This window comes from Macrobrachium rosenbergii, chromosome 49 (assembly GCF_040412425.1).
Source record: "Macrobrachium rosenbergii isolate ZJJX-2024 chromosome 49, ASM4041242v1, whole genome shotgun sequence".
NCBI lineage: Eukaryota > Metazoa > Arthropoda > Malacostraca > Decapoda > Palaemonidae > Macrobrachium > Macrobrachium rosenbergii.
This window is the reverse complement of record NC_089789.1, coordinates 5919115-5931614: the sequence shown is the minus strand read 5'-3', so window position 1 is coordinate 5931614 and position 12500 is coordinate 5919115. Positions and strand designations below refer to the sequence as shown.

Genomic DNA, 12500 nt, shown 5'->3' with positions numbered 1-12500 from the left:
CCTATTCATTAGTTTGTTAATCTATTTTTTTTTCTTTTCTAATAACTAATTTCTTCTCTCTGTATTCCTATTACCTTTGATACTTCTTTCAGTTGAACACCCTATTCTTTGGAAGCGTGAATTTCAAGTTAATGGCCCCTGTGGACTTGTTCCACATGAATAGGGTTCATGCTCTAAATAATAATAATAATAATAATAATAATAATAATAATAATAATAATAATAATAATAATAATAATAATAATAATAATAATAACTTAAGCTAAAGTAATGAATTGTCACTGGGACAGTTTTGTCAGGTGTCATTAAACTGTTTAGAAAAAATCATTTTGCTGCCTACAGCGATATTCCTAAATGCAAAATGACGCCATTCTCACCAGCTACAAGTTGTCTACTGATATGATATAAGGCTATGAACCGTTCCTTTTGGTCTTAGTGACTGCGAGAGTGAATCCTTCGCCTAAACGTCATCGTGATTCAGATGAATCACAAGCAAATGTCCAAGATGGAATTCGAAAAAAAATTACTTTGTAAGATCGCCGGCCAACGCCTCTGTTATAAGAACTGGTAGTACGTTTTAGGCTTTGCCACTTTCCCAAAATTCGATTCATAAAACTTTGAACTAAGCTGAGATTTCGTGAGATGTGGCAGCAACGTTGCCACATCTTCCGTACACCAGGTCAGAAAGGGTAAACGTCTTGAAAATTGCTGTTCTGCGTTCCTAACATTGAAGACGTAAAATGAGGGAAAGAACTGAAATTTGATGACGAGTCAATGATGATTTAGAGTAAAAAAAAGAATTACAGAAAATGAAGATTTGAAATCATACATTAAACTGTTTTGAAAACATGTTAGGGTAAGGATGATTTAGTTCATAATCATCTAAATGAATTATACAAATCCCTAACATCTAGCTGAGAATCAATAATAAAAATAAGTGAGACAACTTATTGGCTCCTCAAGTGATGGCAGCCAGTAAATTCTTTAGTGTTAAAAACGCAGAACAATAGTGTCAAGATGTGTACCCTTTCTGCCCTGGTATAAGGAAGATGTGGCAACGTTTCTGCCACATCTCTACGATATACCGACTTAGGTTAAGGTTTCGTGAATCAAATCTTGGAAAAGTGGCAACGTTTCTGCCACATCTCTATGATATCCCGACTTAGGTCAAGGTTTCGTGAATCAAATCTGGGAAAAGTGGCAACGTTTCTGCCACATCTCTACGATATCCCGACTTAGGTCAAGGTTTCGTGAATCAAATCTGGGAAAAGTGGCAACGTCTAAATTAACGCACTACAGGTTCGTAGTCATTTTGGTTTGAGACTAGTCTCTTTTTTAGTAGATTATTATTGACATATCAATCGTATATCGTCTGTTTTTGTCTAACATTGTCTGATGGCTCCTCTCGATTCATTCTTCTCTACGTTTGTCTCTTAGTTATGAGGAACATTACCTCATTTTTTCCCGTTCTTTTTTTATCTTTTTATTTTCATCTAAATCGTAATTATAAAGATGACGCCCTGCAGTAAGGCTAATTTTTTTTCTGCTGTGAAGTGCACATTTTTTTTATTGTGTTTCAGGTTTCGTTTGAAGTTGTCGGAGCAAGAGCTTTCAAGTAATTATCAATTAACATGGTAATTACATAGTAATTACTATTTAATTACTATGTAATTACATAGCAAAGTATGACAGCCACGCGGGAACTCTAAACCTTTATATTTCTGATCAATAAAAAAAATTAAGAAAACTTATAAAAAGATTTATTTCTTAGAAACTGCTCTTTCCAGGTTATGCACATTAAATCGGTCTTTCCAAAATATTTAATCTGGAAAATTCTTGTTGCCTCTTTGACTTTTCAAAATTTCTCAAACGAGTGAAAAATGTTGCTTTCATGAACAGGTATTCCCTGTCTCTAGCAAAAATCATATTTCCAGTCCTGACGGACAGTCTAATGTATTTCAAAATCAAATATTTGCACTCCCAAAAATTTACAAATCATCATCTCGGCTCCATGAATTGAAATGTCTCACCCCTTTTCTATTGACTGTCATGATACTCAGGCATTGTGCGGACGGCTGAAATTGCATAATTTTTCTCGGTGATTTTGAAAACAGTTAATAAAAGAAATCTCTCATTAACTCCGGTTATCAATTATGCTTCCTTTTACGATGCATAACTAACCATTTGCCTGGCTTTGACCACTGTGCGGAACTCTTGCTTCCATAGGAGGTAGTGTCATCAGTGCAGCTCACGCGGTGCACTGTAGGCATTACTTAAGTCCTTTGCAGCGTCCCTTCGACCCCATTTCATTCTTTTTACTGTACCGCCATTCATATTCTCTTTCTTCCATCTTGCTTCCTACCCTCTCCTTATAATGGTTTCATAGTGCTACAACTGCTTTGAGGTTTTCCTCCTGTTACACCTTAAAACCTTTTTCCTCTCAATGTCCTTTTAAGCGCTGAATGACCTCATAGGTCCCAGCGCTTGGCATTGGGCATAAATTTCATATCAGATTTCCTATAAGTAACTTCCGGGTGATATTATCTCATTATTTTTAATAGCTCTCATGACTTTGCCGATCAAAGATTATTCCTTTTCCGTACGAATAGGCTATAGGCTACTTGCTGGCTTTGTAATATAAAATAAAGTTGACATCGCAAAAGATACCAATTTAGACCGGCTTATAAAATCCCTTCTGTTATTAAACCTGCGTAGACTGGTCTTGAAAATTTAAGGTGTGCTATTACCAAACCACGTAATTCAATCAGAAAACGAGTAAAAAATGCGTCGAAGTTTCTTCGGCGCAATTGAGTTTTCTGTACAGCCGCTACAGCGTATAATCAAGGCCGCCGAAAATAGATCTATCTTTCGGTGGCCTCGGTATAATGTTGTATGAGCAGCGGCCCATGAAACTTTAAGCATGGCCCAGTGGTGGCCTACCCTATATCGTTACCGGAAGCTCGAGTATGGTAAAATTTAACCTTAATTAAAATAAAAACTACTGAGGCTAGAGGGCTGAAATTTTGTATGTTTGATGATTGGAGGGTGGATGACCAACATACCAATTTGCAGCCCTCTAGCCCCAGTAGTTTTTAAAATCTGAGGGCGGACAGAAAAGTGCGGACGAACAGACAAAGCCGGCACAATACTTTTCTTTTACAGAAAACTAAAAGGTGCAGTAACCCGGGTTATCAATTACAAGATACTATTAAACAAGGTAATCAATTACAGTACGGTAATAGACCAGGTTATTAATTAGTATGAATCAAAATTGAGATATCGATTTAAATATGGTAATTACCAACGCTATCAATTTAAAAACAGTTAAAAACCATGATATTAATTCAATAAACATATTCACCTTACTTAGAATTCTGGAAAATTGTTATATATATTCAAACCTGCATGTTTATATTCTCTTCGGAATCTTTTCTATAAGAATAGAAAAGTTTCATTCTAAATTTTCATCTTTACAATCAATAAAAAAAGTTATAAACTACAATATCAATTTAAAAAGCTGTTCCTTCTTTGTCTAGATTTCTAGGAAATTGTTGTAGGCTGCATAATCCAACTGCCATTTCTGTATTCATTTCAGAATTATTATTATTATTATTATTATTATTATTATTATTATTATTATTATTATTATTATTATTATTATTATTATTATTATGGAGACGAACCCTATTCATATGGAACAAGGCCACAGGGGCCATTGATTTCAATTTCAAGCTTCCAAAGAATATGGTGTTCATTAGAAAGAATTAACAGAAGGTAATGGGAAATACCGAAAGAAGAGAGCACTTATTAAAAAGAAAAAGTATTTAACACATCGATAAACAAACAGAAAAAATTTTAGTAAATTATTAAAATACAAGAATTGCATTAAGGTAGTAATGTATAGATCCTCGATCGAACTTCTCAAGTTCCAGTTGCGCGACATCCTCTATAGGGAGGCTGTTCCACAGTCCAACGGTGTGAGGAATAAAGGTCCTCTGAAACTGAGAAGTTCGACAGCGAGGCAAAACATTCACTGCATACTGGTGCTTCTGCTGTCCAGCGAATCTGGTGCTCTCGGCAGGTAAAGGGGACCAGGGATCAATTGTGAATGTGAAAGATCTCTATTAAAATACAACCTATGAAAAAGTGACAAACAAGAGACCATCCGTCGATGGGCCACGTCATAACTGCTACTATTAGGATACATAAACCTGCCACCACGAACCACTCTGCCTAAAAGAGGTAAATCTCCGGCAGAAGCAGACATCCACGCCGACACCTGCAAGAATAGATTAAAATTTCATTCCTAATTTTCTCTTTATTGCTGTGTTCTTAAAGTGAATGAAGTGGAATTATTTCTTTTTAACAAACGGTATCGGTTTCAGGGACCTTCCACGTCACTATGCCAGAGGATATTAAACCAAACGATCAATAACATTAGTTATTCCTTTCTTTAAACTCTGTTAATCAGATTTACTCAGTTTCATATTATCTTTTTTTTTTCTCCAGGAAACATTCTGGCCTAACAGAATTTTAGCGCTTTTGTTAACAGCCGAAAAAAGTGTGGCCCCTTTACCGAATAGCGGTGAAATATTAATAATAATAATAATAATAATAATAATAATAATAATAATAATAATAATAATAATAATAATAATAATAATTTTCACTTGACTTAAGCGAAAAGCTGGAAATGTGTGGAGATGCATGGAAGTGAAGGATGATGATGATGATGATGATAATCTACAAAGGAACCTTGATTGCAGTCTTAGTACATGAACCTTGAACTAATCTAAAAAACAAAATTGCTCTATACAAATGCTCTTCGTGTATTTACGTAGTATTATTTCAAGAAATTTTGCGCGCTAATAAAGGCCACAAGCCCGGACGAAAGAAGAGGATTTAGCTCGAGGCACTTTATACAAACAAAAGAACAAAAGGTATAATAAAAAAAAATGTTGCAACAAACTCTATATTGGAGGTTTTATAGAGATAGCAAATGTTGAGTGATCAGTGTGTCCTAAAAAAAAAAAGCTAAACAATTTGATATAAACTGTCAGATACACAGTCAAGATTATTCTGTGACTCTGGAGTTTAGCCTAAGATAGCTAAGATGGAAAAGTAACCCACCCATTATACAAAACAGAAAACTGTCCTGCAATAGATGAACACTTCAGAATACCAGAATACCGTGATTATACAAAACAAAAATGTCCTGGTATAAATGAAAACTTTCCAGAATACGAGAATACCGTGATTATACAAAAACACTGTCCTGGGATAAATGAACAGTTTTCAGAATACCAGAATACTGTGATTATAAAACAAAAAACTGTTCTGCAATAGGAGAACACTTTTCAGAATACCGTGATTATACAAAACAAAAACGAAAGTTCTGGTATAAATGAAAACTTTTCAGAATACCAGAATACCGTGATTATAATACAGAAAACTGTCCTGCGATAGATGAACACTTTTTAGAATACCAGAATACCGTGATTACACAAAAAAAGTGTCTCGCGTCTGATGAGCAGTTTTCAGAATACCAGAATACCGTGATTACACAAAAAAAGTGTCTCGCGTCTGATGAGCAGTTTTCAGAATACCGTGATTATACAAAACAAAAAACTGTCCTGGTATAAATGAAAACTTTTCAGAATACCAGAATACCGTGATTATACAAAATAAAAAAAATTTCCTGGGATAAATGAGCAGTTTTCAGAATACCAGAATACTGTGATTATAAAACAAAAAACTGTCCTGCAATAGGAGAACACTTTTCAGAATACCGTGATTATACAAAACAAAAATAAGTTCTCGCATAAATGAAAACTTTTCAGAATACCAGAATACCGTGATTATAATACAGAAAACTGTCCTGCGATAGATGAACACTTTCCAGAATACCAGAATACCGTGATTATATAAAAAGAGTCTCGCGTCTGATGAACAGTTTTCAGAATACCAGAATACCGTGATTATACAAAACAAAAAACTGTCCTGGTATAAATGAAAACTTTTCAGAATACCAAAATACCGTGATTATACAAAACAAAAAAAAAGTCCTGGTATAAATGAAAACTTTTCAGAATACCAGAATACCGTGATTATGAAACAGAAAACTGTCCTGCGATATACGAACACTTTTCAGAATCCCAGAATACCGTGATTATACAAAAAAAAGCAAAAAAACCGTCCTGAGATAAATTACTAGTTTTCAGAATGCCAGAATACTGTGATAATAAAACAAAAAACTGTCCTGAGATAGATGAACACTTTTCAGAATGCCAGACTACCGTGATTATATATAAAAAAAAACTGTCCTGAGATAAATGAACAGTTTTCAGAATACCAGAATACTTTGATATAAAAAAAGCAAAAAAAAAAAAACTGTCCTGGGATAAATGAACGGTTTTCAGAATACCAGAATACTGTGATTATAAAAAAAAAAGTTTCTTGCGTCTGATGAACAGTATTCAGATTACCGCTTCCGTCTTCCACAATTTGTGTAAAGCCTCAAGAAAACAAAGAAATAGATAAATGAGTAAATAAAAATTGAGTCCTTTTAGGAGTAAACGCAGCACAAGCACTAATCACCAAGTGTACAAGACAACTTTACCTCTTGTGTCAGTCACACTACAGTGCCTGGCCAACTAACTGACTAGCAAGCCAACTAACTAAGCGGTACCAACCACACCCTCTCCGTACGTGGCTGTTTTTACCACACCTACAATTCATGATGTGCCTCCACCCCCACCCCCACCCATCACCCCCTTCCCACTCCTCCTCTCCATACCTACGCCATTCCCCTCCGTAGTGACCCATTCCATTCATTATTCCACATCATCACCTTTCGTATTTTTACTTATTTTTCTCCTTCCTCGATCTAGCATGCTAATCCTTCGCCATCTCGATTCTCCTCTTTGTTTTGAAGCTGCATGCATATTCTCTCTCTCTCTCTCTCTCTCTCTCTCTCTCTCTCTCTCTCTCTCTCTCTCTCTCTGTCCTTCTGTCTAAACTCTCTCTCTCTCTCTCTTTAAATAAGTGGTAATTACTTCCAGAGGAGCTGGTAGCGTGTCTCCGGATTTTCCGAACACTTTCACACTCCTCCATATCGCGTGACTTGTCGCCATTTAATTTAATATATTATTTCGACCATCTTTATTTCATTGTTTGTCAGGCAGGAATTTTAAGAAATAATAATATAAGTGAATTTGTTATCTGATTGCCATTTAACACATCCGAAGGATTTTTCATTGAACACTCTTATGTCTTGCAAAGGGGGATTTATTATATATATATATATATATATATATATATATATATATATATATATATATATATATATACCTACAATATGTATATATATAGTAGGTACAAATAAGTGTAGAGACATGCATCAGTATCACTTGACACGCCTCTGAATTAAGAATCCTTCATATAAATCACAGAATTGCCTGCTGTTTAAGTCGTTATTGTATATTTGAAGGACACAAATGCCTTAGCAGCGATGCTATGCTCTTTTATTTACTCAATAACAATTACACTTGTCATGAATATACATCATTAACTCGAGTGTCATTCATTTTGATTCATCCAGATAATGGGGATAATGTTTATTTTCTTATGAACACCTGGTTCCAGGTCTGACTCAACAAACTTCGGTAAACTAAAACATGAAAAAATGAATGGTTTCTCTGAAACAGATAGCAGCTGTGTGATTGACGTTGCTTGATATCTTGTCAAGAGATACCCACAGCTATCCCTTCCAGGTGGCATGGACGACGTTCTCCCCGATTGCAACGAAGGAAACCAGGATGATGCCCAAAGCGAGAAGGTAAAATGCCCCTTGTAAGTGATTCAAATTCAGCACCACAGCTCCCTCCTGAGTTGTTTCCTGTTTGAAAAGAAAATGGGAAGTGGGATACAAAGAAAATGGGAGCTGGAAAGTGGGGAACAGAGAAGATGGGAAGTGGGAAACATAGAAGATGGTAATTCGGAAACAAAGGAAATAGGCATTGGAAAACAAAGGAAATGGAGTGGAGAAACAAAGAAAATGGGAAGTGGAAACACAGAAGATGGGAAGTGGGAAACAGAGAACATGGCAAATAGGAGACAAAGAAAATGGGCAGTGGAATAAAAGTGTGTTCATGGGAAGCCAGGTTAGCAATCCTGTCCACCTAAGGAATCGGAAGAGGAAAAGGTAATCAGAATTTAGCATTGAGTAACAAACTGTACATGTCTCTCTTACAGCCTCAGAGAGAGAAGAAATCAGATGTTATATCACACCTGCAAGTAGGTCCTCTCCTCTTCCTCCCCAGCCAAGATTTTGTTCTTCCTGATCATGCGTCTTTTCCACACGGCTGTATCGAAGAGTTCTCGCAGCCAGTAATCGACTATACCAGCTTCTATCAATCTGTCTTGGATTCTGTCCAGCGAATTGAGGAATGGGGCGCCCTTCCTGTCCAGAGAGAATGGCAAAGATTCTATATCAGGGAATAAATAATGATTAACTAAGTACCAATATGGAGGTTCGATTTCATGGGGTATTTCACTTCTTTAACTATGACGGACAAAAGAATGCATGAATGGAATATGAAGAAACTAATAACATTTAACTGAAAATTTCCAGTAAGAATTTGATGCTGAAAGGCTGGAAGGCAAAAAACCTGAGACATTACGCCCTTTTCATTAGGACTAATCCAGGAAGCCACAAGGCAACTGAGAGGACTTATGCCAATGCCATTAAGTATAACCGAGAATTTAACACTTCCGATAACTTCTACTCATATTAACAGAAGCCGCCACTGACCTAACACCCCATCCAGTAGGACCTGGGATGAACTCTTCCCGGCTGATGTGAATGGGCGTGAATCCGAGGGCAGCGGTGAAGTTCGACGCGATGATTGTCTTTATATAGTACTTCCAGGTGAATAAGGCGTGGTACCCGTCCAACACGCGTCGCATCTGTTCGTCAGTTTCCAGCACCTGCTCGAAGAGTGATATTCATGACACGCGATTGTCTTCCTTTGCCGTTTCTTTTGACATTTTCTTCGTTTTCCACCTCCCATTTTCTTTCTTTCCCCCTCTTCCCAACTTCTTTATTTCCCCACTTCCCTTTTCCTTTTTTTCCTCACTTCCCATTTTCTTTCTCCCCTAACTTCCCATTTTCTTTCTTTCCCCACTTCCCATCTTCTTTGTTTCCCTGCTTCCCATCTTCTTTGTTCCCCTTCCTATTTTCTTTGTTTTCATATTCCCATTTTCTTTCTTTCCCCGCTTCCCATCTTCTTTGTTTACGTTCCCATTTCCTTTCACCCCAACTTCCCATTTTTTTGTTTTCCCCTTCCTAGTTTTTTATTTCCCACTTCTCATTTTCTTTGTTTTCCCCATCCCATTTTATTTGTTTCCCACTTCCCATTTTCTTTGTTTCCCACTTCCTGTTTCCTCTCTCCCTTAACTTCCCATTTTCTTTGTTTTCCACTTCCCATTTTCTTTGTTTCCCACTTCCTGTTTCCTTTCTTCCCTAACTTCCCATTTTCTTTCTTTCCCCACTTCCCATCTTCTTTGTTTCCCCTTCCTATTTTCCTTTTCCTATTCCCATTTTCTTTCTTTCCCCACTTCCTGTCTTCTTTGTTTCCCTTCCCATTTTCTTTCACACCTAACTTCCCATTTTTTGTTTTCCCTTCCTAGTTTCTTTATTTCCCACTTCTCATTTTCTTTGTTTTCCCTTCCCATTTTCTTTGTTACCCCTTCCCATTTTCTTTGTTCCCACTTCCCATTTTCTTTGTTTACTCTTCCCATTGTCTTTGTTTCCCCTTCCTATTTTCTTTGTTTTCATATTCCTATTTTCTTTCTTTCCCAGCTTCCCATCTTCTTTGTTTACGTTCCCATTTTCTTTCGCCCCTAACTTCCCATTTTTTCCCCTTCCTAGTTTCTTCATTTCCCATTTCTCATTTTCTTTGTTTTCCCCTTCCCATTTTCTTTGTTTCCCCTCCCCATTTTCTTTGTTTCGCACTTCCCATTTTCTTTGTTCCCCTTCCCATTTTCTTTGCTTCCTCTTCCCATTTTCGTTGTTGCCCACTTTCCATTTTCTTTGATTCCCCTTCCCATTTTCTTTGCAAACAGGAAACGTCTCGTGTAAAAGGGGAATATTTCCAAAAGTATATATATATATATATATATATATATATATATATATATATAAACACACAAATGATCTCTCGCTCTCTTTTGGGGCATAATTTCGAAAGTTGCTGAAGCAATGGCCACACTTGTGATGACAAAAATGGTCTGCATGGTTGAATGAAAAATCCAGTTTTATTTTCTACAAGAGAAGGGGGGAAACCCATTGTTGTTTTTCTATACAGGAATGTAGCACTGCGTTGTTCATTCATGTCTCATCATAAATTTATCCGTGCTTAACTCACACTCTGTACTTGTACATAATTGTAAAAATCTTAGAGTGAACTTAGCGCTGAAGATTCGTGTGGCTTCTGAGAGCATATGCGTATACAATATATGCTGGTTTGTTTCCCACTACCAGACTCATAATTACCTCATATTTCTTGCACTTGGATCCAGTGCTTTGTAGTATCAAGCATATATCTTTATAATATGTACATACACACACAACACACACGTACACAGACTATATATATATATATATATATATATATATATATATATATATATATATATATATATATATATATATATAATATATATAATTATATATATAGATATTTATAATTATACATATATATATATATATATTATATATGTGATATATATATATATATATATATATATATATATATATATATATATATATATTTATACGTATAATGTATGTGTCTGTACACACACACACACACACACACATATATATATATATATATATATATATATATATATATATATATATATATATATATATATATATATATATATATACTGTATATGTGTGTGTGTGTGTGTGTGTATATGTGTGTGTGTAGGGAAACACACACACACACACACACACACACACACACATATATATATATATATATATATATATATATATATATATATATATATATATATATATATATATATACATATATATATATATATATATATATATATATATATATATATATATATATATATATATATATATATAAAATAATATATACATATATATATTATAATATCTATATATATAATTATATATATTTATATATACATGTATGTATATACATTAATATTATAGTGTGTGTGCGTGCGTGTTGTGTATGTATGTATATATTATGAAGATATATGCTTGATACTACAAAGTCCTGGATTCAAGTGCAAGAAATATGAAGTAATCATGACGTCTGGTAGTGGGAAACAAACCCGTACATATACATATGCTTCCAAAAGCCATACGAATCTGTAAAATAAATCTAATCCTTCGGGCCAGCCCAAGGAGAGCTGTTAATCAGCTCAGTGGTCTGGTTAAACGAAGGTATACTTAACTTTTTTGCAGTGCAAAGCTCACTCTGAGATTTTTACAATAATGTATTTAAAAAAAAAAAAAAAAAAAAAAAAAAAAAAAAAAATAATATATATATATATATATATATATATATATATATATATATATATATATATATATATATATATATTAAATATAATATATGCATGTGTGTGTGTTTATTTGTATGTATATATATTATAAAGATATACAAGAAAGGAAGTCTTGCCACAAGAATGTGATATTTATACCACTGATATGACCAACCAAAAAAAAAGTAGTTGAGAATTATATTTCAAAGCAATAAAGAAACACTGATACCTCATGCTTCAAAGACTGTCCTTTAAATTTTAACAGTTTGTTGTAAAGGACAGTCAAAGCAGAAGAAGACAAAATAAAAAATAATTTGAAACGTAAGTACGATTTTCTCACAAACAATGTTGATGGCAGAGGAGGATTTTATATAGAATCAGTGATAAAATGTATTTTGCGTATTTTTTAGGCAATGAAAAGGTACCACTTTGGTTAAGATCTTTGCCACCCGAAAGAGGTATTCGCAGGCTTGGAAAAAATAAATCTAGGTTTTTATTTGTTTTCTGAAAAGAAAACTATTATGCCAGCTTTGTCTGTCCGTCCGCACTTTTTTCTGTTCGCACTTTTACTGCCTGTCCGCCCTCAGATCAGCTCTTAAAAACTACTGAGGCTAGAAGCTGCAAAATGGTATGTTGATCATCCACCCTCCAATCATCAAACATATCAAATTGCAGCCCTCTAGCCTCCTCAGTAGTTTTTATTTTATTAAGGATACAGTTAGCCATAATCGTGCGTCTGGCAACGATATAGGACATGCCACCACCGAGCCGTGGTTAAAGTTTCATGGGCCGCGGCTCATACAGCATTATACCGAGACCACCGAAAGATAGATCTATTTTCGTTGGCCTTGATTATACGCTGTACAGAAAATTCGACAGACCCGAAGAAACTTCGGCGCATTTTTTAT

At 34.9% G+C, this 12500-nt stretch overlaps 1 protein-coding gene across 1 annotated transcript in view; it reads right to left on the bottom strand.

Annotated features, from left to right (window-relative positions):
• Positions 1-8148: 8148 nt before the first annotated feature.
• The window catches only part of LOC136832325 (uncharacterized), a 20438-nt gene continuing 16086 nt past the window's right edge, over positions 8149-12500 (bottom strand). Inside the window, exons 4-5 of the mRNA XM_067093231.1 lie at positions 8813-8988; positions 8149-8461 (exon numbers count right to left, since the gene is read on the bottom strand). Of these exons, the coding sequence (XP_066949332.1) occupies positions 8284-8461; positions 8813-8988 (354 nt within the window). The 3' untranslated portion in view covers positions 8149-8283. The remainder of the gene's footprint in view (positions 8462-8812; positions 8989-12500) is intronic.